At 59.0% G+C, this 26,830-nt stretch overlaps 1 protein-coding gene across 2 annotated transcripts; it reads right to left on the reverse strand.

Annotated features, from left to right (window-relative positions):
• On the reverse strand, positions 1-14,877 carry LOC135191766 (keratin, type I cytoskeletal 14). Of its 2 annotated transcripts, XM_064174350.1 has the most exons (9): positions 14,249-14,877; positions 4,268-4,589; positions 2,515-2,597; positions 2,088-2,244; positions 1,661-1,822; positions 1,441-1,566; positions 1,128-1,348; positions 742-791; positions 1-271 (listed from the first exon to the last, which is right to left on the reverse strand). In XM_064174350.1, exons 1-9 carry the CDS (start codon positions 14,530-14,532, stop codon positions 174-176), a joined length of 1,503 nt encoding a protein of 500 aa, XP_064030420.1. In that variant the 5' UTR covers positions 14,533-14,877; the 3' UTR covers positions 1-173. The 2 variants fall into 2 exon arrangements, with proteins under 2 accessions (XP_064030420.1, XP_064030418.1); XM_064174348.1 differs by lacking the exons at positions 1-271; positions 742-791; positions 1,128-1,348; ... (3 more) ...; positions 2,515-2,597; positions 4,268-4,589 and adding exons at positions 9,835-10,098; positions 10,404-10,438; positions 10,889-11,109; ... (2 more) ...; positions 12,109-12,265; positions 12,775-12,857 and having other exon boundaries at positions 14,050-14,716.
• Between the last annotated feature and the right edge of the window lie 11,953 nt (positions 14,878-26,830).

Below are 26,830 nucleotides of genomic sequence, written 5' to 3' on the forward strand. Positions count from 1 at the left end.
TGCACAAACGAGGAGAAAGCTTTATTATATGTGTACAGAGTGCACAGTGGCACTGCCTGCAGCTGGGGCAGGAGAGGAGCAGAGGAAGGCAGCTGGCTGCTCCCATGGCACAGCCCCAGCACATTCGGGCTCAGATGGTGCTCAGGTCACTGAGCCCGGGGCTGAGAGTCCTCTTAGCGTGTGGTGAGAGCAACCTGCTCCCTGGAGGACACCACCTTCCCATCCTGCACCTCCTCCACGATGGTGCGGACCTGGCGGGAGGATGTCACAGCTGCGGGAGGAAGCAGGGAACAGTTACTCGGGGGCAGGAAGGAGGCAACTGCTGAAGACAGGATCAGCTCCTGCATGGTCTTCAGGGGGATGTCAAACTCCACGGGATGCTGGCACCCAAGAGCCCTACGCTGGCCATGCGGAGGGAAGAGCCAGGGTCATGGGGAAGATCTAGGCAAGAGGCAGACTCCCTACAGTGTGGCTGCTGAGTGTTCCAGGGCTGTGTAAAGCCAGAACCGTGGCTGCTCGGTCACACAGCCTGCTACCGGCAAATCCTTCCTGTGGTGCCCGTTCTCTCCTGAGAGCCCCACCCTGGCCAGCAGGGTGAGGTGCACAGAAACTCTTCTGCTGCAGTCACTGGGACTCAGGCAGATCCCCTGGGGTGAGTCTCACTCTGGCAGTCTGGCAGCTGCTCCACAGCAGCCCTCAGAGCTATTGGTCAGAAATGTCTGTCCGGGGTTGGGTGCTTACCATCTCTGCCCGAGTGAGAGGATGCAGCTGAGTTGTACTGAGAGGAGATGCTACAAGAGAGGGAGAAAAACGGAGAAGTTAGTTAGGGACAACCCTTCTCTTGTTGTCACACAGGCTCTGTCTTCAGGCAGCAGGAAACCAAAGCAGGCTCACAGCTGGTATTGTCCCGGAAGGCAGGGGCACCACTGCTCCATCCAGCAGTGGAAGGTGCCTGTGACAGCATCTCACTGCAGGTGGAAACCAGGTACAGAGCCACCGGACAGCCGTGCCTGGTAGAAGCACCAGAGCAAACCCCGAGAGATGTGGCTGGAGAGAGTCCCCTGGCAGCACATTTTGAGTCTGTCACCCATCCCCTCCCGGTGCCCCCAGGCCAGCCCTGCACGCACTGCGCGTCCTCGCCCTCCAGCAGCCGGCGGTAGGTGGAGATCTCCTGCTCCAGCCGGCACTTGACGTCCAGCAGCACTCGGTACTCCTGGTTCTGCCGCTCCATGTCGCAGCGCAGCTCCGCCAGCTGCTCCTCCACGCCGCTGATCAGCCCCTGCAGCTGTGCCAGCTGCGCGCCGTAGCGCCCTTCGGTGTCGGCCAAGGTGCCCTCCAGCGCCGCTTTCTGCCGGCACACACAGGCTGGCGGTCAGGGGGCGGCGGCGGCAGCCGTGCGCCCCCCGCGCCCTGCTCTGCCCGTCCCGCAGCCCCCCGCACCGTGCTGAGCTGCGACTGCAGGTCGATCTCCAGGCTCTGGATGGTGCGGCGCAGCTCCGTGATCTCCGTCTTGCCGCTCTGCAGCTGCTCCGTGTTGATGGCCACCTCCCGGTTCAGCTCCTCCGTCTGCAACGAGAGCGAGGGCGGCGCTGGCTGCAGCAGCGGGCGGCGGGCACGGCCCCGGGCGCCGCAGCCCCGCGGCGCTGCCGCCACAGCTCACCTTGGTGAAGAACCACTGCTCGGCGTCCCTGCGGTTCTTCTCCGCCAGGCTCTCGTACTGCTCCCGCATCTCTGCCAGGATCTTGGTCAGGTCCACGCCAGGAGCTGCGTCCATCTCCACGCTGATCTCTCCTCCCACCTGCCCACGCAGGATGTTCATCTCCTGGCACAAGACATACACGAGGCACCAGAGTGAGATCCTTGCACTACCAGCATGGCAAATTTCTCATCTGCACCCAGCAGCAGAACTCCTTCGACCTCCTCCTGCAGGTCCTGTCTGCAGGGTTTGATTCCCTCCCTGTTACCCACCTGAGTGTCTCCTGACAGCCCCAAGCACAGAGCCTCTGCCGTGCCTTTGGCATGGCCACTTCCCATCGTGCATAAGGCACATTTCATAGGTCCCAGACTCAGCCTGTCCCTGTGTTCACCTCCTCATGGTTCTTCTTCAGGTAGGCCAATTCCTCCTTCAGGTTCTCGATCTGCATCTCCAGGTCAGCTCTGGCCAGGGTCAGCTCGTCCAGGACCCTGCGCAGCCCATTGATGTCAGCCTCCACGCTCATGCGCAGAGCCTGCTCGGTCTCAAACCTGGGGACACAGACTCAGTGGCACCGTGGAGCCCAGCTGGGGGGAGGCTTTGTCCTGCTTCCTCCCCCAGCCTGCCCCATTTCTGCCAGATTTGTCTCTTCTGGAGCGTGGTTGCAGAGCAATGTTCGGGGGGTGATGTTCACCTCCCAGATGTGACTCTTCCAGTAAGCAGTGGCCTGGGGGAGCAACTTCAGCTGCACAAAGCAGAGAAGAGCCTTGGCTGGGCTGCTCCCTCCCTTCTTCCAAGAGCCCTCAAAGTCCTGGACTTACTTGGTTCTGAAGTCATCAGCTGCCAGCCTGGCATTGTCGATCTGCAGGATGATGTTGGCATTTTCAACAGTTGCAGAAAGAATCTGTGGGGGGATACAAGAAAGAGTGAAAAAGTGGTGCCAAAACCAGCATCCTGCTGCCTGGCTCCCCTTCAGAAGAAGAGCTGGAGCAGCACTGAGCCTGGGCTGGGCTTCCACATGGACTCTGCAGAGGGAGAGCCTGGCACTGGTGGCCAGTCCTTGATGGCACAAGCTCGGTCTTGTGTAGACATCATCATATGCCCATGCCACAGCATGGCCCCTGCCCGTGGCACCTCGCAGTACACTCCAAGCCCTGGCACAACTCTGGGCTGTGCCTGGCACTGCTGGGAAGGAGGAAAGGGTGGAGGAAGGAGGTGCCTGCTGCCTGAGTCGTTTTCCTTTTGTAATTACACCTGAGGTGCAAGTATTTGTTCTGGGATTTGGAAAGCAATTGCCCAGCTAATGAGCAGCAATTTCTGTAGCCACGAGCTAAAGAAAAGCTCTCGCAGCGTTGGGATGCTGACTTTGGATGCTGGATCCAAGCTGTAATCCAGGGATATTGACATGGACATTTCCCAGCTGTGGGCAGGGAAAGGTCTGCAGAGGGTTTCTGTGAGACACTGCACTTCACTGCTCCAGTCTGGAGGCAGCCTCAGAGTGTTTCTGTGCTCCAGCCCAGGGCACCCTTGGCAAGCTGGAGTGTGAGGGGAAGCTCTGTGCACCAGGGCAGGAGCCCTCCAGCCCCCAGTGAAGCACAGGAGAAGGGTTAAGGAGCTGATAAATTCTAGGGGTGTGATTCCCCCCAGGGCCTGACCCTAGAGCCCTCAGCCACTGCTGCTGCATTTCCAGACTTGCAGGGGCTGTCACCACCCAACCACCCACACGTCCATCCTCCAGCCCCACCTGAGCAACCTCAGCTTACTAAGGATGCTGTCATCTGCTGCAGGCAGTGAGGGACCCACACTTGGCTCAGGATGAGTCATGTGGGGAGAGGGAAGACAGGATGGCAGGATGGGAAAGGGGCAGATTCTGGTCTTATTCAAGGACCTTTGACTAAAGTCAGCCAGGGAGCAGCTAAGAATGAAGAAAAAACCTGGACCATGACTTCAGCCACTGCATTTTAGAGCAGGGCAGACTTCAGCACCTCTGAGGCCACCACCTAGAGCCCAGGGTGCTCTGACTCCTGGATTTCCCTGTGTCTGCACCCCTCAAGCAACAACCACCCCACAGTCAGGTTCCTTGTCATTTTAGCCTCCTCCTCCATCCTCCTGTCAGGCTGGAAGGTTGGATTTGTGGGATATTTAGGACAATGACTTAACATCTCATTTGTATTTTGATCAGTGGTGCGCAGTGCCAGGGACCTGCCCCTGCCTGCATAGTGATTAATCAGGAGCCCAGGAAAGGAGCACAGACTTGGGGCAAAAGGGGCAGCATCAAGGAGAGGCAGGAAATGATGAGTAGCATCAGGTCACCTGAATCCACATCCAACCAAACTCTGGCTCGTGTTTCCCTGCCCCATCTTCCTTCCTGCTCTGAAGCAGTCAAGAGAAAACAATTTTTGTGCCCTTTGGAGAAGGTGAGCAGTATTTTGCAGTCCCTACATCAAGACTGATTTCCAGATGGGCTCTCTCTGCTCTCCCATCTCAGGCCTGTCAGTTTTTAACCCACCTCAGCGTTCAGCAGGAGACATCTGCTCCTTTACTGGAGGTGTCCTGGTGACCACAGCATCCTACCTTGTTCCTGAGCTCCTCGATGGTCCTGTAGTAGGGGCTGTAGTCCCGTTCCGGACCAGGTCCTTGCTTCTTGTACCACTCCCTGATCTTCACCTCCAGGTCGGTGTTGGCCTCCTCCAGGGCACGAACCTTGTCCAGGTAGTTGGCCAGGCGGTCGTTGAGGTTCTGCATCGTCTCCTTCTCTCCAGCCGGCAGGATGCCGTCGCCGCCCCCAAAGCCACTTCCAAAGTCCATGCCAAAGCCGCCTCCATAGCCGCCCCCAAAGCCAGCGCCGAGGCCCCCTCCGACGCTGCCGCAGTAGCTGCCCCCATAGCTGCTGCCCAGCCCAGACACCATGCGGGACGAGACGGAGTAGCTGCCCGAGGCTCCGTGCACGCTGGGGGCTCTGTACCCAGCTCCCCCGAGACGCACCGAGGACGAAAGCCTGCTGGAGCCTCCCCCGAGGCCGCCCTTGAGGGAGGTGGAGGAGGAGAACTGCCTGACCGTGGTGCTCATGATGAAGGCTGCTGGAGGCTGGCAGAGACACGGGGCTCGGCAGCGCAGGCAGCGAGTGCTGGCTCCCCTCTGCCCCGGAGCCCTTTATAGCCCGCCCGGGAGGCGTTGCCCGCCCCCTTTTTTATCCCGCTGCTGCATTCCCGATGATTTTCATCACTCCCTAAATCTGAGCCAACTTCCAGAATCGTCATTTTTGCCTTTGTTCTGTTGATGCTTTTTGTCATGTCCCACCAGAAACCTTTTATCTGACAAAGGCAGCTTTGTGCCGCTTCCGTTTCCAAGCAAACACTCAGGTGTGATTCAAAGGAGGAGGCTCCTTGCTCAGGGCTACGTTTTGCTGCTGCTGTGCATTGCTAACTCCGGAGCAGAGCGGCTCAGGCAGCGCTCCGTGGAGAAGGCAGCAGCTCTTTACTGTCCCTTTCTTTTTGTCCCAGCTGTGGTTCCCCGACTGTCCTCAGGGGTACGCAAAGCACAGCCGCAGGGCCAGCAGCCGTGTGGGGAAGCCCTGATTGTTCCTCCACGGTCCCGCGAGTGCCAGAAGGAACTCGGCCACCGGTCCTGGAAGTTGGACTCTGCTCCTTTACCCCCAGAGAGGGAGATGTTCAGTGAGGAGTTTATGCTTCAGGGCTTGCTCAGTTCTTTGTTTCAGAGACCACCCAAAATACAAATACAAACAAGTAGGAAGAGTTGGATGGTTTGGGCTCTTCTTGGTGAAGGGAGCCTAGCAAACCATTCAGGGCACAGCTACCTGCTGCCATGACCTCAAAATTAAGAGATTCTCCCTGAGGAAATGTGGAACAGCATAAAGTAGATGAAGGATGTAGGGAGAAAAGCTCCTGGCCTCTATGCACCATGAACCAGAGTTCAAAGCTGCTCTGATGATTTTTTCTGTGCTGAACATCTCAAGCAGCTGTGGTCAGGGAGGACAACTCCAGTGTGAGTTTGAAGTGTGCAGCTCCCACATAAACAGAGCATCAGGAGGGCTCTTGGCTGCCTCTGAAGAGCAGAAGGGCTCCAAATCAGTGCCCCAGGCACGGCCAAGCTGCGCTGCTTCTGCTGTGTGCTGCCTTGCGTCACGGGCAGCAACCACAGCCCTGAGTGTCACCAGCCAACAGCTCAGGGTGTGGAGGGGAAGGCATTTCTCATGTGTGCACACGAGGAACGGTTTGGCTGTCTTCATGGACAGGCCCCAACAGCCCCTTCCCAACAGCCAAATTCTCCCTTAGATCATTTGCCAAAGGAGGGCAGAAGGAGCTGGGAAATGAGCAACAAAGGCACATTTCTGAGGAGCTTTAAAGGGCTCCATTCCTTCCCCCACTCCTTCCCCGGCTCCTGCCCTCTGTCTGGAGAGCTGGAAACAGTGCAGGAGGGGGATGTGACCTCGGAGTGGCAGCAGCTGGCTGCCGGGAAAAGCACTGCTCCCTTTGCCGCTGGTGCATGGAGACAGGTCTGCACCCCCTGGGGAAGGGGAAATCTGGAAGCTCTGTGTTTGCTCTGGCCAGAGGACAAGACAGATTCAGTCTCCTGGCGGCAGCATCCCGGGCACAGGGCACGGAGCCAGCAGCCGCCCACTCCCTGCTCGTCCTCCCCAGGTGTGGATGGCAAAGGCAGTGTGGGGGCGGCTGAGATGTGCAGCTCCCAGGAATGTGCTTGCTCCCCATCTTCATCTCCTCTCCTTTGACCCAGTGGTGCAGAAGGGCAGGACTCGTGGGGAACTATTGCTGAGAGCAGCGGTGGCACAGGGAGAGGGAGGGCAGCAGCAGTGACAAACCAGGACAGAGCCCCCGTGCAGGTCCAGAGCCTCAGCCTTGATGTGAGCAAGGCCAGCAGTGATGGTGTCCCCAGTGATCAGTGTCCCAAGTAATGGTGACCCCAGTGGTCAGTGTCCCCAGTAATGGTGACCCCAGTGGTCAGTGTCCCCAGTGATCAGTGTCCCCAGTAATGGTGACCCCAGTGGTCAGTGTCCCCAGTGATCAGTGTCCCAAGTAATGGTGACCCCAGTGATGGTGTCCCCAGTGATCAGTGTCCCCAGTAATGGTGACCCCAGTGGTCAGTGTCCCCAGTGATCAGTGTCCCCAGTAATGGTGACCCCAGTGATGGTCTCCCCAGTGATCAGTGTCCCCAGTAATGGTGACCCCAGTGATGATCTCCCCAGTGGTCAGTGTCCCCAGTAATGGTGACCCCAGTGATGGTGTCCCCAGTGGTCAGTGTCCCCGGGCTAGCTGCAGGGTCAGTAACTGTCACAGCCTTCCAGAGCCTTTCCTTTCATCTTTTGCTTCCTGTTTACCTGCTGTGGCATGCCCCCCCCTCCACACACACTGCTCAAAGCATCCCAGGTACCACGAGGCAGCAATTAAAACCGTGAAGTGTTAATTAAGACTTAAAAGAACATATTCAAACTTCTCCCGGGTTGTTTCCTTGCCCTCCCCCTGCTCACAACCACAGACTGCAGCAGCCTCCTTTGGAGAACAGCTGAGAGCTCCACCAGCTCCTGCCTCTGCTCTCTGTGCACTGCTGGGTCAGAGTGGCAGTTCCATGGGATAGCAGGGATTCTGTGAGATAACAGGGATCCCATGGGATAGCAGGGATCCTACAGGATAACAGGCATTCCATGGGATAGCAGGGATTCCATGGGATAAGAGACATCCTACAGGATAACAGGCATTCCATGGGATAAAAGGGATTCTGTGAGATAACAGGGATCCCATGGGATAGCAGGGATCCTACAGGATAACAGGCATTCCATGGGATAAAAGGGATTCTGTGAGATAACAGGGATCCCATGGGATAGCAAGAATCCCATGGGATAACAGGAATCCCATAGGATAACAGGGATCCCATGTGATAACAGGCATTTCATGGGATAGCAGGGATCCTGTGAGATAACAGGGATCCCACGGGATAGCAGTGATCCCATGGGGTAACAGGCATCCCACAGGCTATCAGCATCCCGTGGGATAACAGGCATCCCATGGGAGCACAATGGTGCCTGAACAGGAGCACAGAGATGCCTTCTGGCTCCAGACAGACCTGCCAGCAGACGCAGAGCATGAAGCCCTTGCCAGGGCGGCCCTGGTTTCCAGCTGCCATGGGAGGGTTCCCTCAGAGGAGCTGCAAGGCCACACCTTTGTGCCTCCTTCCAAGTGGCCTCTTCTGTCCATTGACCTTGGCACAGCCCAAGAAGCCAAACGATGCCTCTGGACTCAAACACCACCTTCTGAAACCTGCCTCGAGCTGCCCCTGCCTGCCTGCCCCAGCTCCCTCCGCAGCAGGTTTCTTGAGGCTAATTATTCATGCTCCAGGCAGGAGAGAATCAGCATCTGGTTTCCACACCTCCCTGCCGCTCTGCAGCAGCAGGAGTAACACAACTGCTGCCAAACCCCCCTCTGTTAATCACTCATTAGAGAGATTTTTGGCAGCCAAGAGTGATTTGGTGCTTCTGCTGCAGCGTGGCTGTGCCCAGGCTTTGCCAGGAGAAAGAAAGGCAGGATGAATCCCAACCAGACACCTCCATCATCCCCATGCCAAGGGTCTGAAGGGTGGCAGAAGGAAGGGTATGAGCACTGCACGGAGCTCAGAGCAGCTGTGGGAGGTGCTGATGGTTCCTGCAATGAGCAAGGGAAGAACAAGAGGCTCTCAGGGGTGACCTGGGAAGCTGCAGGTGTTACCTGCAGGCTGTGTCTGTCCTGACCCCTCCCAGACACCTGGGCTTGGGCTGATCCAACCCTAAGGAGAGGCCCATGCTGTGCTGGGCTCCCTCCTTGGAGGCTGAAGAGAAGCTGTGGCCTTGGCTCAGGAACAGTGCCCAGTTATTTCCTCGTGGCCCATCCATGGTGCACCACGAGGGCGTGCAAGGCAGAGCAGCAGGAGCAGCTCTCCTGCCCACAGCACTGCTATTGGGTTGTGTTCCTGTGGCCTTTGGTGGAATCTGAGTGCAGATGAGATCAGCCAGGGGTGAGCTTCCAAACCAAAGCTGTGTCTGCCACAGGCTGGTGGATGCTGGCGATGCTTCACACTGGCTGGCACAGGCTGCACCAGGCAGCTGATGCCCTGCACGAGTTGCAGAGGGTTTGCTCTGTGTGGGAAGAGGACTCAGCCCCAGCTGAGCCCAGGCAGAGCTGCATGGGGTGCCTCAAGCTGCTGCTGCTGCTGCAGGAGCTGCACTGCAGTGGTCTGAACCCCTGAATTCTCACTTCTCTCCCTGTGAAATCCAGGCAGGTTTTCTACAGAGGAGCCTGGAAGCTGTGTGGTCAGCTCTGTTCTCACAGGCGTTCTGCAGTGCTTCTCTGAATCATCTCATTGATTCCAGAGCTGGATTTATGAAGCAATAAACGTGGCAGGATCCAGCCAGGAATGTGTCTGAGCTGGCTTTCCAGGAACGGCTGGGCCAGACGATGGCAGCCGAGCTGCTGCACCAGCACCAGCTGCTGACAGCCAGGGAGTGCCAGAAATGGCTCCACAGGAGTCTTCATCTTGCTGCTTGTAGAGACCACCCCCACCACTTGCTTTCCTCACCTTTAGTGGTGCCTTTGGAAGCAAGAACTAAACTAAGCTGAGCTGAGCTGGCCTTTCTGGAGGGCTGTCGGCCAGCATGTCCCTGCCACTGCTGTGTCACCACAAAGCTTGGTTGTCTGGACTGCACAGCAAGGGCTGAGCCAGAGCTGGGAAGGGTTTTGAGGGTCCTGGCTCCATGATCTGATCTTTTTCCACTTTCTTGCTTGGACTCCCTGAGTTAAAAGCCTCAACTCTGCTGCTGCTGGGTCCAGCAGCTGGGGAAGCAGCATTTTGCCCTGACCTGAGTCACAGTGACAAATCTGAGGTGAAACACCAAGACTGACTAAAGTTTCATGGGTCACAACCCTTGGAATGAGTTCCTCTCTCCACCTTCACCCACATCAGTGGTCCTCACTGGACCACCTTGGTCTGGGGGTATTACAGAAGTGGAGGTGAACTGCCCCTCGCTATCTGGGTACCAGAGATGGGGACTGTGCCTCCTTCCAGGGAGGAGCTTTGTCCTGCAGCTCCAGGCAAGGGGCAGCCTGGTGCTTTGGAGCAACAAGACCAGAGCCTGGTTTGCAGGAGTGCCAGGAAAAGCTTTATTGGATCTCTGAGCACTGGGAGAGAGGGGCAGGGAGGCAGGGCTAGGGGGTGCTGTCGGTGATTGGCATGGCCAGAGCGCACCAGCTGGGATCTGCTTCTGCTTTGCTATGCGAGGGCTGCAGCAAGCCCCTGGGCACCTCAGTGGGCAGCCTGCGTGATCTGCTCCCGGGAGGAGATCACCTTCCCGTCCTGGACCTCCTCGAAGATGGTTCGGATCTGGCGGGTGGTGACAGGGCCTGCAATGGAGAGGGGAGGAGCTGGAGGAGCAAGGATCGTGACGAACTGTAGTGGGGGAGGGTGTTGTTGCCAACAGCTGCCTCAGTAGCCTCATCTAACAGCACATCCCCCCCTAAATTCTTCTCTGTGTCTGCACAGATCATCTCCTGGGTACCTCAGAGGAGGGGAGGCTGTGTCAGTTCTCGTTTTGAAAAGCAAAGACAATTGTCATTTTAGTGGATTGGTAAAAAGTCTCTGCCAAGGAAGGGGCTGAGGATGGGATGGACCTGGGTGAGAGATATGCTTCAGCCCAGACATTTCTTACCTTCTTTCACAGGCTGAGAATAGTGGGAAGCCATGCTGCAGGGGGAGAGAGGGGAGAAATGGTCAGAAAGGGGGAAAGGGAATAGCCACAAAGAGCAAATCATCATTTAAGACTCTGTCTTTCTGCTTAGCCCAGGATGGGATTAAAATGGTTTCTGCCTAGAGTCAAATTTGACAGGGAGGGGAGAGGGCGAGGCTGTGGGTGTGCCACAGGGATGCAGAGATAAGGGCAGCACACACCCCGGTGCCAGGAACAACAGCGGCTCCCGCTCCTTCCGCAGCACCACACGGAGCCTGGAGGGCTGGGAAGTGGACCCAGAGCTATTTGCAGTGCTGTGGTGGCCACTGGGCTCTGCTGGAAAGGGAGATACAGCTGCGTGGCATGGGCCAGCAGATGGGTTCACAGCATCCTACAGGTTGCTCACTCTCTCTCCTGTGTCTGTCACCCATCCCCTCCCGGTGCCCCCAGGCCAGCCCTGCACGCACTGCGCGTCCTCGCCCTCCAGCAGCCGGCGGTAGGTGGAGATCTCCTGCTCCAGCCGGCACTTGACGTCCAGCAGCACTCGGTACTCCTGGTTCTGCCGCTCCATGTCGCAGCGCAGCTCCGCCAGCTGCTCCTCCACGCTGCTGATCAGCCCCTGCAGCTGTGCCAGCTGCGCGCCGTAGCGCCCTTCGGTGTCGGCCAAGGTGCCCTCCAGCGCCGCTTTCTGCCGGCACACACAGGCTGGCGGTCAGGGGGCGGCGGCGGCGGCGGCAGCCGTGCGCCCCCCGCACCCTGCTCTGCCCGTCCCGCAGCCCCCCGCACCGTGCTGAGCTGCGACTGCAGGTCGATCTCCAGGCTCTGGATGGTGCGGCGCAGCTCCGTGATCTCCGTCTTGCCGCTCTGCAGCTGCTCCGTGTTGATGGCCACCTCCCGGTTCAGCTCCTCCGTCTGCAACGAGAGCGAGGGCGGCGCTGGCTGCAGCAGCGGGCGGCGGGCACGGCCCCGGGCGCCGCAGCCCCGCGGCGCTGCCGCCACAGCTCACCTTGGTGAAGAACCACTGCTCGGCGTCCCTGCGGTTCTTCTCCGCCAGGCTCTCGTACTGCTCCCGCATCTCCGCCAGGATCTTGGTCAGGTCCACGCCAGGAGCTGCGTCCATCTCCACGCTGATCTCTCCTCCCACCTGCCCACGCAGGATGTTCATCTCCTGGCACAAGAGACAAACACATCCTCATGTAACCAACAACCACATGTGAGGATCTTCCTCTCCAGGAAAGGCAGCATCCTTCTGCAGGTGTTTCTGGGATAGGGTGGCAGGGAGCAAGCTGGGGGCTTTGCTCCACCCTCACCCCTAAAACAATCCAAATCCCTAAGAAATCTCCATGTGAAGTTATCCAGGGAATAAATCAGAGCCTGGAGCTGGCTTTGTTTCTCAGGAGATTGACCTTCCAAGCCTGAAGCTGTTGGGATGGTTAATACATCTCTAAGGGTCACAGTGGGGACCTCTGACACATCAGGTGGGGGAATGCTTTACAGAGGTCCCAGAGAGGATGAGCTCTACAGAGGCCCCAGAGAGGATGAGCTCTTGCCCAGGATACATCAGCCCTGCTACCTCCCCAGCCCTTCCCACCCAGTAATTCTGAACTCTGCATAGCCTTAGAGCTTGGACCCACCCCACACTTCTGGGCTCAGGCTGGACTCTTTCTGAGCCCGTCCCTGTGCTCACCTCCTCGTGGTTCTTCTTCAGGTAGGCCAATTCCTCCTTCAGGTTCTCAATCTGCATCTCCAGGTCAGCTCTGGCCAGGGTCAGCTCGTCCAGGACCCTGCGCAGCCCATTGATGTCAGCCTCCACGCTGAGGCGCAGAGCCTGCTCTGTCTCAAACCTGGGCACACAGAAAGAGGCACAGAAGTTGCTCAGCTGGGGACAGAACACCTGGATTGGTTCTTCTCTTCCTTCATGCTGCTGCTACTGCCATTGTGTCTATACTCCATGACCCCATGGACAACCTGCTGATGGCAAGGGAAGGTGAACGACAGACTATCAGTGTCCCTCTGAGTCCACAACCCCACCTTGCTCCTGATGTCACTGGGCCTTGCCACTGGGTCTGGGCTCTGCACACACAAGCTAGAGACACAGCCCAAGGTGTCTACACAGAGGAGGTGGCATGGCAGAGGAAGCAGCCACGGGAATAAAGCAGTGATGTTATGGATGGGAGCAAACCAGTCCCTAAGTGCCTGTCAGATGGTGACAACCATCTGCCTTGGAAATCACACTTTCACTTTGAAGGCTTTGTTTGCATTGTGCCTTTTGGGGCTCTGAATGGGCTTTTCTCCTCGTGTCATCAACCATCTCTGCAGACTTGGCTCCATTTCTCCAGGAATTGTGGCTTACTTGGTCCTGAAGTCATCAGCAGTCAGCCTGGCGTTGTCGATCTGCAGGAGGAGGTTGGCATTGTCAACTGTGGCCACCAGGACCTGAGGGTGGAAGATGAAGGAAAAGTACAAAATGAATGCCAGGAACACCTCCTGGTTCATCAAGGGATGGGAGCAGCAGTGAGGCTGTGAGGACAGGAACAGTTCTGTGGAAGCCTGGGGTGTCCTTAGCAGGAGAGTGTGTTGAGTCAGGACCAGTGAAACTGGGCTGAGACCAGCTGCAGGAAGGAGCTGATAACTGTGACCTCTCTTCCAAAGATCCATCAGTGTCTTAAAAGGCAGCCTGGAGCCAGGCCAGACATGGGAGATCCAATGACAGCATCTCCCCCCATGCTTCAGGTCAAGTGCAAGGGTGAGGGAGGAATCATCTGCTCCCCCATCCCTGGCACCACATGGCTCCTCTGGCAGAGTGTGGGGAGTTTTGCTTGGCAAACCCTGCACCTGTTTGTTCTGGGATGGGCTTCATGTCTTGACTGCAGAAGTGGAACAAAATGCAGTAAGCAGCAAACTCAGGAGGAAGGAATCAACAGTGGGAGAAGATTCAGGTTAGACTCTGGGAGGACATCAGCCATGGAGAAGGGGAGAAATGGATTCCCTCCATCATTTGCCAGCCTCCTGCAGCCCTGGCTGTGTCTTTCCTCCTTTTCTGGTTCAGAAGTGACAGACAACAACAAAGTCAGGTCCTGAGGATTTCCTCTGCAGGGGGTGGTGAGAATCCCCCCCCAGAGCTGCCTGGGTGGGTGGGTTTGCAGCAAGCCTGGCCCTGAAGCAGTGACTGCCAAAAGGAGGTGAAAAAGAGACTTATTGTTCAGTTCTACCTTGTCCTCTTTAGCATGTAAAGGATATCAGCAGCTGGGAGATGAAACAAGGCTGTGAACTCTTGGCATGTTTGCATCAATGACACCAGAAGTTCTGAGTCTGCAGCCCCACAACCCTCCCTGCACCTTCATGATAAACTCCCCCCAGATCTGCATTATCAACACAGAACTTCTCTCATTCTTCAGGTTTTCATCATGGCCTTTCACAGCTGCTGCTCCCAGTGGAAACTCTCAGTCTGGAAGGATGGAATCAAAAGCTGGCATTGAGACATCTCTGACTTTCCAGACTGGCAGCCTGCATGTGCCACTGAGAGACTTTTTAGGACACAGGGAGTGCTTACTAATTACAGAGGCAGCAATCAGTGCTCCTGCTTCCTCTCTGGTAACATCCTACTGAGTTATTCACAGCATCCTACCTTGTTCCTGAGCTCCTCGATGGTCCTGTAGTAGGGGCTGTAGTCCCGTTCCGGACCAGGTCCTTGCTTCTTGTACCACTCCCTGATCTTCACCTCCAGGTCGGTGTTGGCCTCCTCCAGGGCACGAACCTTGTCCAGGTAGTTGGCCAGGCGGTCGTTGAGGTTCTGCATCGTCTCCTTCTCTCCAGCCGGCAGGATGCCGTCGCCGCCCCCAAAGCCACTTCCAAAGACGCCTCCAAAGCCACCCCCAAAGCCAGCGCCGAGGCCCCCTCCGACGCTGCCGCAGTAGCTGCCCCCATAGCTGCTGCCCAGCCCAGACACCATGCGGGACGAGACGGAGTAGCTGCCCGAGGCTCCGTGCACGCTGGGGGCTCTGTACCCAGCTCCCCCGAGACGCACCGAGGACGAAAGCCTGCTGGAGCCTCCCCCGAGGCCGCCCTTGAGGGAGGTGGAGGAGGAGAACTGCCTGACCGTGGTGCTCATGATGAAGGCTGCTGGAGGCTGGCAGAGACACGGGGCTCGGCAGCGCAGGCAGCGAGTGCTGGCTCCCCTCTGCCCCGGAGCCCTTTATAGCCCGCCCGGGAGGCGTTGCCCGCCGCTTTTCGTCAGCCCTGACAGCCAGAGCCAAATTCCAGAATCATCATTTTCCTCTCCTGATTTCACATCTTTTGTCACATCCCACTAGAAGCAGCAGAGCTCAGCCCAGAGCTGCTCCTTCCGCCGCGGTTCCCAGCAGCCGCCGTGATTCAGACCCAGGGCTCCTTGCTCTCGGCTACGTTTCAGCGTCTCAGGACTGCACCTGAGAGCAGAGGAGCTGACTCCAGCCGCACCTTGAGGAGCCACTTCAGTGACTCCTATGCCACCTGCCAGGTCTCCCACAAGACTCTTCTGTCATTAATCCCCCACAAACCTATTTCTTTGCCTTCTTAAAGAGTCTAAAGCCAATGAGCGTTGCCAAGCAAAGAGCTCTCCACATCCATTATCCTTGCACAGGCAACCCAAAGCCAGAGGGAAATTTCCCCTCTATCCCAGGACAAGCACAGACCTGGTGGTGTTTGTGTGCTGCTTCCTTATTTGGCAAAAATCTGGGAGCTTGAAAGGGAAGAAGCTGCAGGAACTTCTGCTGCTGCCCTGGGTTGGGGTGAATCTCTCCACTGAGACTGGGAAGCCCTCACAGCAGTGAGTTTCCACACAGTTCCAAGGACAGGTCCCCACTGCCCAATGGGACCTGCTGTGCTGCACTACCCTCCCCAAGCCCTGCAGAAGTAGCCTGTGAGTTCTGAAGGATCTGTAGCCACTGATACCCTCTGTGCCACCACTGCCTCGTTGCTGAGCCAAGTTTTAATGCTTAAACAGCCTACAGGCAAAAGGAGCTTGAAGCTGCTCTGGGCACCCAGTGCAGGGCCCGTTAGGTTCAGGTCCTGTCGTTCCCATCACCATCAGCCCTTAGCAGTGCTCCTGCCTGCTGCAAAGATGATTCTTCTGCAGCTCTCCAGCTGCCAAACAGGGTGCTGAGGTGACTCAGCAGGACCAGCAGCACCTGCAGCCAAAGTCCTGATGGGCCAAGTGCAGCACAAGGTGCAGCGAGGAGCAAGGCCACCCTGGGCACTTGCAAAGCAGAGGGGTTCAGCAGGACAGCCCCAAGGAGATGGGCAGGGCTGAGGCACCGCAGCCTCTGCCGTGGAGGGATTGAGCAGAGTGCTTGCAGGAGCACAGCTGGACAGGTATTAGCGTGCAGAGAGCAGAGGGAAGCAGGAAGGGAGACTCTATGCTGGGCTTATTCTTTGTTAGGGAATAAAAACTTCCCTTTGTGATGTGGTGCCAGCTCTTGCTGCATGCAGTGGGAAATCGCACACCCAGGCTGCTGGCCTGGCCTGCCGGGCTCCAGGGATGGCCCCGGCTAAAAGAAGGTGTTGTTTTTTCTCTTAGCAGAGGTGCCTGTGAGGTAGCAAAGAGACTTAGAGGGATTAGAAACCTTTTGTGCTTTCTCTCCCTTCATGAGCTCCTTCCTTCCCCCGGCCCCCTCTGGCTGTTTTCGCATTCTAATGCACTTAACTGATTCTGGAGTTGCTAAAACGTTCCCAGAGCCTCACCCTGGGTAATTCCTGCTGCCTTCTTCCTTTCATCTGTTCCCTGAAGGACACAATAACACCGAGGCTGGGCCGGCAGCGCTGTTAGATCTCAAGCCCTCAATAGCGAGTCACGTTCCCTTTCTTCAGCGGCTCTGGGAGCGGTGCTGTGATTCTTCTGGGCGGCCACCGAGGACGCAGCTTAGCCAGCAAGAGCTTCCAGACTCTCTCAGTCCAGGGCTCTCATCCCAGGCCAGCACTGCCCCGGAATTGATTGGACTCAGATTTTGGGGGGTTTGACTCCCCCCCCCCCCCCCCCCAAAAAAAAAAAAAATCCCTGCAAAGTCTGGGGATTTGGGATGGCCACGTGCAGGGGGGGAAAGGAGGGCACTGGGAGCCACCCACTGCTGGCAGGTGGCAGAGCCTGCAGCTGAGTGAGCACAGCTGGCAGCACAGCCTTGTGCCTGCTGGCAGGGAGCAGCTCCGTGGATCCTGGCCTGCTTCCCTCCGCAGTGGGGGGTACAGGGTTACCCCACAGCATCGTGTGGGAGCTCAGGAGCCATGCTTTGGCCACCCCTGTGCTGAGATCTCCAGGTGTGCTCTCTGCTCGTGTTTGCTGTGGCAAACACCCTCCTGCTCCAGGCCATTCCCACCTTGGCTGTGAGCCCCTCACCTGGGCCAAAAGCTGTATGTGGTGACATCTGTCCCCTTGCCCAGGTCACCCTCACGTTCTGGGCCAAGTTATGAGTCAATCTGGTGGTGACAATGGCCCTAAACTGAATCAAAGCCCTGCCACAGCCCCCTCCAGGTAGGGAATACCTGGGTCTGAGGCTTTTCTTTCTGCATTGCCATGGCCTCAGCCCACAGTTCCACTCTTTCATTACAGCTGGGACAGGAGCCTCGGAGACGACCTGGAGATGTTCCTGCACTATCAACCTCTTCTGGTCTCTTCTGATCAATGTCCTTGCCAGGCAGCTGCTGTCCTCACCTCTGGCTGAGCTCCTAAACCAAAACCCCCAAACCAGCCCCACCTTACTTGAGAAGCCCTCAGCCTCGAGGTTCCTTTTTGCAACTCTGTCAAGAGGCTGTGATTACACAGAGGAGCAGGAACCACCTCAGCTCTTTCACCACACCAGAAGAATTCAGTCTCCCAGGCTCTCCTCAAACACTCACCCACAACAAATTCCCTTGAGACAGGAAAAAAAACACACTAAAAATCCCCACATGCTCAGGTCCCTGAGATGGTATCAGAGGCTGAGCCAGCAAGACACATGCCACAGATCCTATCTCTGCCTCGGGAGCGCTGCAGGAGCAGAGGAGGAACCAAACTGCTCCAGTTTGCATGGGAGGGGAAATTACAGGTTAGGAGTGGACAGGCAGAGCCCTCCGTGCCCCCCAGTGACCCAGCATGGGAAGGGCTGGTGGGAAAGGCCAGGGCCAGGTTGTTGTATTTGCCCCAGACAGCTGCAGTTTATTGTGCTGTTACTGCCATGAGTAAGAGCTAATTAGGAGGCCTTGGGTTTCCCCTGTGGGCCACCTTCTCTGAGAGCCTTTTCCAGCAGCTCAGGGCTTTGCTGGAGCTGGCTGGAGGTTGCAGCCCTGGGAACGTTGTCTCCTGCCTAGTGGGAATGGCAGGCACAGGCCTCACTTGCTGACAGGATTTCTCTGTAAGTACCAAAGGTAACAAATACCTTTGGTACTCTGTAAGTACCAAAGCAGGTAACAAATATCTCGAGGTGTGGAGTGAAATATGCTGGCTGGCTTCTGGCTTGCTCGTCTCTCAGCTGCTGATTCCTTATCACCAGCCAGGACGTGTCCAGACAGTCCCCCTCCCCCTATTATCTGGAAAAAAGTGATCCCAGATCTGTTACCATGAAAGGAAACCTGAGCTGTGTGCAATGGAAAGTCCCCTGGGACAGGCTCAGGTCCTCCATCCATCACCCAGTGAGCTGAGCTGAGCCACAGCTGGCACCAGCTTCCAGGCAATGGGCGATGCCTCCTGCCCACTGTGCCATCTGTGGGGTGGAGGAGGGACAGGCAGCATGGCCTCACTCCCCTCAGCTGTGGAAGGTGGGGAGGCAGGAGGGTGAGTGACTGGCTGGAGGGAAGACAGACAAGGGAGCAGTGACTCTGAATTGTCCTTCTCTGGGCTCCAAACTGGGTCCTCCCAGTGGTGAAGCCAGGAGCTTGCTCTGCCTGTGGGGCACTACAGGCAGCCATCAGCAGCAGCCCTGCCAGGGCAACCTTGGACTCATGCTCCTCCATGTCTTGGTGAGCGTGGCACAGGCTGATGCTCCTCCATGCCTTGGTGAACGTGGCACACGTTGATGCTCCTCCATATTGCCCCATGCCCCAGGCTGCTTGCAGAGCATCAGATGAGGTCCTGGCCCTCCATCACTTGATGCTTCACAAGCCATTTCTAGCAGTGAGCACCTTGCTGGAGCACAGACCTGGTCCCCAGCCCACTCTGCCCATCTCAGCACAGCATGGGCCATGGGTGCCCACAGAGGAGCCATTCTCAGTGGGTCAGCATGATCAGTGCAGCTGGGTCACACACCCTGGTGCCTGGCCAAGGAGCTTGGCAGTGCTGGGTGGTGCATTAGCTCTGCTCTGCTTCAGGAGACACAGATGGATCTGGCACTAGAAGGACTTCCAGCAAATCCTTAATCTCATCCCACAGGTCCTGCTGCAGGAATTCATCCTCACTGCTCCTTGTGCTGTCAGCAAGCCCAGCTGGAGCCCTGCTTGCCTGTTACCATGTTCCACCAACCTACTGGATGCCTTTTGGCCACAGCCAATCTTGTCTCCAAGCACTGCCTCGGCCCCCTGCTTGGGAGCAAGGAACCTATTCCAACAAGCTCAGTGCTGTGAGCAGCTCAGCTCTGAAACGTCTCTCCAGTGGCACCACAGCTCCCCCCCCCCCCCCCCCCCCCGGCCTCCATTTCATGCTCAGGCCAGCAGCAATATGCAAAGACATGAAACAGGGGTGAGGATTCCCTGATCCAGAGCCCAAGGGACAAACTGCTCCACAGGGTGTGTGGGACCAAGGCTCTCCCTGTCAGTGTCTCCAGGCTGTGATCAGAGGCTTTGGTGGGCGAAGGGAGGACAGACAGACAGCAAACCTCTGCTCGCTTTAGGCAATGGAATCGTTTCGTGCCCAAGCAGAGCTAAACTCCCACTTACCACCAGCTGCTTTAGCTCTGTCTCCACAGCAGCTGCAACCTTTGGAGCTTCCCACGTTGTTTGCTCAGTGTTTGCTCAGTTGCTTCCAGAGAAGGAGCAGCTCCCAGTGGCTCTCTCTGTGCTGCTCACGCCCTGTCTATGCATTCCTCTGGCCTGGCTGGGCACAGCAGCAGGGAGCAGCACAGCTACTTTCCCATGCTGACTGTGGGCAACCAGCTGTTGTTCATCCTGTGCCCACACCTGCTGCACCTACAGTGACTCCAAGCCACAGACGGGAACCTTGGCTTGGGGACACCCATGATGCTGACAGTGGGGTGAGGCAGGTCCTGGCATCGGCCTGGGGCACGGAAGGGCAGGAACCACATTTTGCTCCCTGCTCTGGGGTGTGTCCAGGCATGACAAAGGACCCCGGGTGGAGATGCCAAAGCTATTGTTGATGACAGGGATCTCACCAGACCTGTGGCTCCTCCATGGCCACCTCTGCTGCCATTTAGTGCCCTTCAGGGCTCGTCCTGGCCTCTGTGCAGACCCACCACAAGGCACATAGCCCTAGAGACATGGGAAGATGGGCATGAGAGATGGAAACAGCCCCCATGGGCTGTGCTTTTCTAGTGCTCAGCCCAGGATGAACCCCTCTCCCTAGATGGGACCCTGGCTCCTGGTTCAGTCACCTCTGGAGAAGGGAGGTGATGTGGCCCAGGTGGGATTTGCTGTATGTTGTGGTGCCCTCCCGACTTTCCATGGGTCCCCAAGTAGGGGGGATGGCTGTTGTCTATGAGAAAGCATCGAGGATCCCACCATGGCCTGGCTGCAGCAGGGTCTGGTCACCTTGAGCACACGGGGGGATGGTGGGGAATGGTCTCAGGAGGCCACCACAGCTGCTGGGAAGGGAAGGGAAGGGAAGGGAAGGGAAGGGAAGGGAAGGGAAGGGAAGGGAAGGGAAGAGAAGAGAAGAGAAGAGAAGAGAAGAGAAGAGAAGAGAAGAGAAGAGAAGAGAAGAGAAGAGAAGAGAAGAGAAGAGAAGAGAAGAGAAGAGAAGAGAAGAGAAGAGAAGAGAAGAGAAGAGAAGAGAAGAGAAGAGAAGAGAAGAGAAGAGAAGAGAAGAGGAGAAGAGAAGGGGCTGCCCAAGCCACCAGAGCCACTCCACTGGGAGATGCCCCAAAGCAGACTCTGTGCCGAGGCTGCGCTGCCGCTTCCCACGGGGCTGCAGTGACGTAGCTGCTGTTAATGGGCGCTGGCAGGCAGCGCTCTGAGGTCATCAACAGGGCTGGAACGGTCGGGACCTACCAAACTTCCTCAGCCATGAACCCCCCATCAATCCCTCACTTCACCCTGGGGACCAGAGCCCCTCGACCTTGCCATCCCCACCTCCAGCCCTGCCAGATGCAGCCAGGTCCAAGCTCCCGGCCCCCGGCTGGTCGCTCACGCAGTGCCCTGCAGCTCTGCTGGCCAAGGGCCACGGCCGCACCTCTCAGCTCTAATGATTTTGGAGCAGCAGCGCCGAGAGGGCAGGCGCAGCCGGCTGCTGTCTGCCAGGAGGTTTCCTTGGCACACCCTGGGCTGCGCCTCCTGATAGCAACAGTTACGAGGCGCTGGAGCTTTGCGCGGCTGCTTTGCCTCTGTTGCCGCTTCTAATCCCGGTAGCCCGGCCCGGCGCTGCTGCGCTTCTGCTTTAACTTCCCCAGCTGACACCTGCCTGATGCGCGGATGTGGGCCTGGGGACCTGTGCCTGGTCGGGGTGGGGGCTGCGGCTCGGCTGGGCAGGTCAACGAGACCACCGGGCGGGGACAACCACCCCCGGGTGCTGCCCGGCTAAGCATCCTCCAGATAGATCAGGGGAAGGGTCGGTGGTACCGGTGCGTCCAGCACGGCGGGGGGGCCGAAGGGAGCCTGGGGCCATGGCGGATGCAGGGGGGAGCTGGACCGGCACTGGCACCGGGCACTTAATGGAGACGGCGCTGGTCCGGGGATGGAGAACGGGGACCAGACGGAGACCGCTCTGGGGCAGGCATAGCGGAGCCGCCTCGGGACCCGCCAGTGCCAACGCTGCCCACGGGCGCCCTCTGCTGGCGAAACAGGGCGCGGCGGGACCGAGCGCGGCGGCGTGGCCCGGGCGAGTGGCTCAGCCTGGCGGGTTCAGGGGAGTGGGTGCTGAGGGGTGTAAGGGCGTGCTGGGGTGTGCAGGGAGTTGCTAGGAGATGCTGAGGAGCACTGGGGTGTGCCAGGGATGCTGGAGGTGCTCCAGTTTGAGCAGCCGTTCTCTGCCTGCACCCCACCAGTGCCACTCCCCTCAAAGGGGACACAGTACCCACTGCGTGGGTACTGAGGCAGGACACAGACCCCTCACTGGTGACACTTCGTGCATCACAGCGGGACCAGGCACCTCTGGGTGCTGGTCCCAGCCTCGCCCCTGGGTGCAGCCCCACTGTGTCCCAGCAGCCCCAGTGCCAGGCAATGCCCAATCCCATTCCCAGAGCAGGCAGGGCCAGCACCCCAGTTAGAGCCACCGCATGGCTGAGTCTGGCACTGAGCCGGTGCCTGCGTCCTGCCAGGCAGAGCTTGGGTGGAGAGACGAGGAGGCGAGGCGTGCACACGCGTGTGTGTCTGTGCAGATCTGACTCATCGCCACAGAGGGCACCACTTGCTGCTCCCCGTGCCGCGAAGCTGCCAGGTGTCCTCCTGGCACCGCACAGCCCCTGCACTGCCATGGGCACACAGGGTTTTTTGGTGGATGCTGTCTCTGCTTTGCTCCAGCTGATGACCCTCGGCCACTTTCCTGTTCCCAGCCCCAGAGTGCACAGCACAAGGGTGCAGAGCCCTGACTGTGGTGTGCAGGAGCAGTGCTGGGCCCCTTCCTGAGTGACTCTCCCCTGGGGGTGCCCTCAGCATGCTCACTCCAAGCCCCTGGCCCTGAGCTGCTGGCAGCATCCTGGCCTCTGACTGCTCCATCTCCCCTGAAGTGGGCAGATGCTGCCAGCCCCATCAAGGCGCTTTCCTGATAGCCCCACAAACTGGGACTGTTTGACATCTGCTGGCCCACAGCTGCCACAGCCATGGTCACTGGCCCAGTGGAAACGTCCTGGGGATGGTGTCTTCAGGGTCAGGCTGAGGGGTGCTTGGGGCAAGGGTCAGCCTGTGTCCTGCATGGCCAGACCCATCCCACCGAGTCAGGGAGGCATCTTTCTCCTGGGTCTGCTGAGCCTCGGGGCCAAGCTGCTGCCTGTCCCAGCATGGAGAACCAGAGAATAATAGAATAAAGCAGGGTGGAAGAGACCTCCAAGCTCACCCAGTCCAACCCAGCCCTGGCCAATCAACCAGACCATGGCACTAAGTGCCCCAGCCAGGCTTGTCCAGGGACAGTGACTCCACCACCTCCCTGGGCAGCCCATTCTAATGCCAATCACTCTCTCTGCCAACAACTTCCTCCTCACATCCAGCCTAGACCTCCCCTGGCACAGCTTGAGGCTGTGTCCCCTTGTTCTCTTGCTGGCTGCCTGGCAGCAGAGCCCAACCCCACCTGGCTACAGCCTCCCTTCAGGGAGCTGCAGACAGCAATGAGCTCTGCCCTGAGCCTCCTCTTCTGCAGGCTGCACCCCCCCAGCTCCCTCAGCCTCTCCTCACAGGGCTGTGCTCCAGGCCCCTCCCCAGCCTTGCTGCCCTTCTCTGGACACCTTTCAGCACCTCAACATCTCTCTTGAATCGAGAAGCCCAGAACTGGACACAAGACTCTGTAGCTGGGTGAGGGCAGTGTGTGGTTGTTCATCCACCCCACAGGATATCGAGGCTGGAGGACATCAGGCCCCACTCCTGCATCCCCCCAGCGCCCCAGCTGTAGGTGCTCCCTGCGGTGCCGGTGAGTCAGCGGGCGCGGCGCTGGGGCAGGAGGGGACAGGAGCGCTGCGGGGACAGGTCGGACGCGTCAGCCTCTCTCGCTCCCACGCCTGCGGCTGGGGCGGCCCAGCTCCAGCTGAAACTTGTCTGACATTAATTACAGGGCGAGGACTTCAGAGGGTTTGCATTCCTCTCTGCCACGCCTGGCAAACAACTTTCCCCATCAGCCAGCTCCTGAGAAACAGCCTCCCACCTGCGCGGCCCAGCCACAGCCCTGCCCGGGGAGCCAGGGGATTGGGGGTGGGGTTGCTGAGGGGCTTCCATCAGCACCGGCTTGGGTTTGTGCTGCAGGCAGCCCTGACCCTGCTCCTGCTGCCCCGGGAGCCCCTGCAGGCTGCTGCCCTCCTTCCCTACTAGGGGTGCAGCTCAGTGCCCGACGCAGCTGGGGTCTGACCGTGCTTACCGGGGCTCAGAGCCTGTCAGCTGTGGTGACAGCAAGCTAGCGGGCTGGCACCGGTGTCGCCGAGATACTGGAGCGTTGCGGGTGCCCAGCCGAGCCCTTCACTCCGGCTTTGGCTGGGGACAGCTCCCGGGTGACCGCCTGGGACCTGGCTCCGGCCGCAGAGGTGTTGTGAGCGCTGCGGGGACCCGCGGGGCTCGCTGGAGGGGAGGAGCTGTGTCTGCTCTGGGCTCTTCTGGCTGCACACAGCCAGCAGCCAGCGGTCCCCAGCCCACAGACAGGGCTGCACCCACCGAGCCCCTTCGGACACATCCCCTCCCTCTTGGACCCAAATCCCTCCTGTCTCTTGAGCCTTCCCCTGTCCTCCATGCAGACGCAGAGACGCAGGCAGCTGGCTCCCAGAGCCAGCCCTTGCCAGAGCCACCTGCTCGTCCCTCTCCAGCCACTGCTGTGTTGCCCACCCTGTGCCAGTGACCCAGTGCTAAGACCACTGTGGGACCCCAGGGCTGCTGTCCTGCCACAGGCCCTGCCTGGTGCATGGTGTCGGTGCTGAGCACTGACAAAAGCTGTGAGCACTGCTGCAGTGAGGCTCTGCACCCAGGGCTCTTTGGCAAGATCACGGACATGGTTCACAGCAGCCAGCCCAGCGTGGCACATGGCACAGAGCTGGCACCATCAGCTAGTCAGCAAGACCTTTGTGTGCTGCAGCAGAGGGCCTGGGATTTTGGCCTCCATGCATGCCACGTGTGGGTCCCATGGCATGGGGCTGCCCCACAGCCAGACTGCTGCTCCCTGCCCACACCCCCTCCCTGTGTCCCCTGCTCTGCAGACGTGGCACAGAGACCCCAACAACCAACGCAGATGGGGTCTGGAGCATCAGCTTCGCACCTCCTTAAGGCTGTCACTGCAGCCTGGCAGGGGCCAGCAGAGGCCATTTTGCCCTCGACCATACCCTGAGAGCTGCTGGGAACAGGCAGCGTCAGCAGAGCACCGAGTCCAAGGTGTTGTGCAAGCAGCAGGGAGCAGGAGGTTTCCTTATTAGGCAGCGCAGTGGCAGCATCTCCCTGAGGTGGCACACCCAGCTGGCACACCTGGCTGGCACAGCAGTGAGGGCTTTGGTGCTGACGGCGGGAGATGGGTCCCCACCTCCCTAATCACAGCCTGGCTCTGGGCGTGGGGACAAGCCAGGGCAGGGACAGGCAGGGCTGCCACACCTGCAACTCACCCCAACGCCCATCGCCCCCAAGGGTCTCCTGCCCCCGGGGGCTGTGTGCTGGGGGCCCCTGGGTCATGTTTGCTTCCAGCAGGCTGCCGGGCTCAGAAAGAGCCCCTGGGCAGGGCAGGCTGTGGGGGGTGTTTATTCCTGCCCCTGGTTAAGGAGCAAAGGCTAAAGCTCAGCCTGTCCTGAACTGGAGGCAAAGGGACAGGGGAGCAGGGCAGTGCCCCCACCAGCAGCCTCAGCCCCACAGGGTTTCACCCAAACCCAGCCCCAGTCTGGCAAGAACCCACTGCTGGGCTGGGGCGCAGTAGCTTCAGGGCCAACACCAGCCCCCAGCACCTGGACCCTGGGCTTCCCTGTGCCCCTGAAACCTGCCCCATCCTCCAGCCCCTCCTGCCCCATGCCCAACCTGCTGCCCTGCCTCTCAGGGGGCACAGGACTGAGTCTGTGGCATGAGCTCCGTCTTGACCTGGTTTTCCAGGGAAGCTGCAGATGGAGCAGGGTGGCAGTTGGGCAGGCTGAGCACATGGCTGCTGGGCAGCAGGGGTACAGCAGGGGGGCTGCAGCAAACACCCCCAGCACAGAAGGGCTTTGGGGGCCCACAGGAGGTGACATTACTGCCTGCGGAGGGCTTGGTGTGAGGGGGAGCTGGGGGCATTCAGGGTGCCCTGGGAAGGCATAACCTGAGTGCCATCTCTGGGGGGGCTGCTGCCAGGTGAGGCCCAGCAGGTCTGCAGGCAGAGGGGTACTGGGCTCCCCAACATCTCAGAACCAAATGGAGGGGCTTGACAGAGCTGTTTTGCAGCTGGACCCCTAAGGCACAGCTTGCCAAGGTTTTCCTGTCCCCTTGCCAGGCTGGCACATGCTGGCCACAGAGGTAAGGGGCCCAAGCAGCTCCGTGCTGCCTGGCACCATGGGACAAGTGAAAAACGCTGCTCCTGCACCCTCTAGGTGCCAGGAGAGCCCCAGGCACCTTGAGTGGGCATGGGAGGGTCAGGCAGCCATGGCAGCAAACATGAGCTGTGGCTCTGGGCGCTGCAGCCACACTGCCCCAGGGGACCTCGGGCACCCCAGGGCCTGGGCTCCTGGCAAGCATCCTTCAGCCACTGCAACCTGAGCTCTCCACAGCCCAGCAGTGCCCACAAAGCTGCCCCTTCTCCAGGACCAGCCCATTCCTGTTCAGGTCTTGCCAGGGCACCAAGACCCCAGAGCACGGTCGGCCCTGCTGCCAGCTCCCATGCACGCTGGGCAAGGTGGGTGCCAGGGCCAAGTGTTTTGTAAGAGGCAAATCTCTGCAGTGCCTGCATCGTGCCCCGACAGCAGCCAGGGCTGGGCTGTGCCGTGCCAGCCGTGCAGAAAGGGCTCTGGCCAGCAGCCAGTGTTTGGCCCCCGGGGCGTTGTTGTGTGTAGGCAGCGATGAGTGTGCCTGGCCCGGGGGCAGGGCAGGGGCAGGGCTGAGGCTGGAGGTGCGTGGGAGGTGCTCACACCCCGCACAGGTTTTGCCTCGTAAGTGAAATGCGAACCGGAGCGAGGCAGCTGCGGACCGAAGCTTCTGGCCCGACCTGCCCCTGCCCTGCTCCAGCCAGCAGCCAGGCTTTGCCCTGTACCCACCACTGCTGCTAGCCCCAAAATCTCCTGTCCCCCTGCCCCTGGGTCAGTGAGGGGCACATTCAGACGGGTGTCCTTTGCTCCCCCCGCCGGGCAGGGCCATTGGAATGGGCTGCCCAGGTTGGTGGTGGAGTCACTGTCCCTGGAGGAGCTCAAGAAAAGCCTGGATGAGGCACTTAGTGCCATGGTCTGGTTGACTGGCCAGGGCTGGGTGCTAGGTTGGACTGGATGAGCTTGGAGGTCTCTTCCAACCTGCTCGATTCTATGATTCTGTGACTGGTTCCTCCTCTGGTAGGAGCAGGAGGACCCCCCCAGTCTGGGGAGGGGTGCACAGGGCAGTGCAGAGCAGGCAGCAGGGATGGGGCTGGTCCTGTCAGGGCCTTGGAGACCCCAGATACGTTGGGGGAGCTG

This window comes from Pogoniulus pusillus, chromosome 40, assembly GCF_015220805.1.
Source record: "Pogoniulus pusillus isolate bPogPus1 chromosome 40, bPogPus1.pri, whole genome shotgun sequence".
Taxonomy (NCBI): domain Eukaryota; kingdom Metazoa; phylum Chordata; class Aves; order Piciformes; family Lybiidae; genus Pogoniulus; species Pogoniulus pusillus.

Bases quoted from the DNA above. Each gene is read 5' to 3' on its own strand.
- LOC135191766 (XM_064174350.1), bottom strand. From the start codon at position 14,532: ATGAGCACCACGGTCAGGCAGTTCTCCTCCTCCACCTCCCTCAAGGGC. The intron at 1,567-1,660 runs GTGAGCTGTGGC...CTCTCGTTGCAG, and splicing joins AGCAGTGGTTCTTCACCAAG to ACGGAGGAGCTGAACCGGGA. The intron at 272-741 runs GTAAGCACCCAA...TTCCTCCCGCAG, and splicing joins CTCTCACTCGGGCAGAGATG to CTGTGACATCCTCCCGCCAG.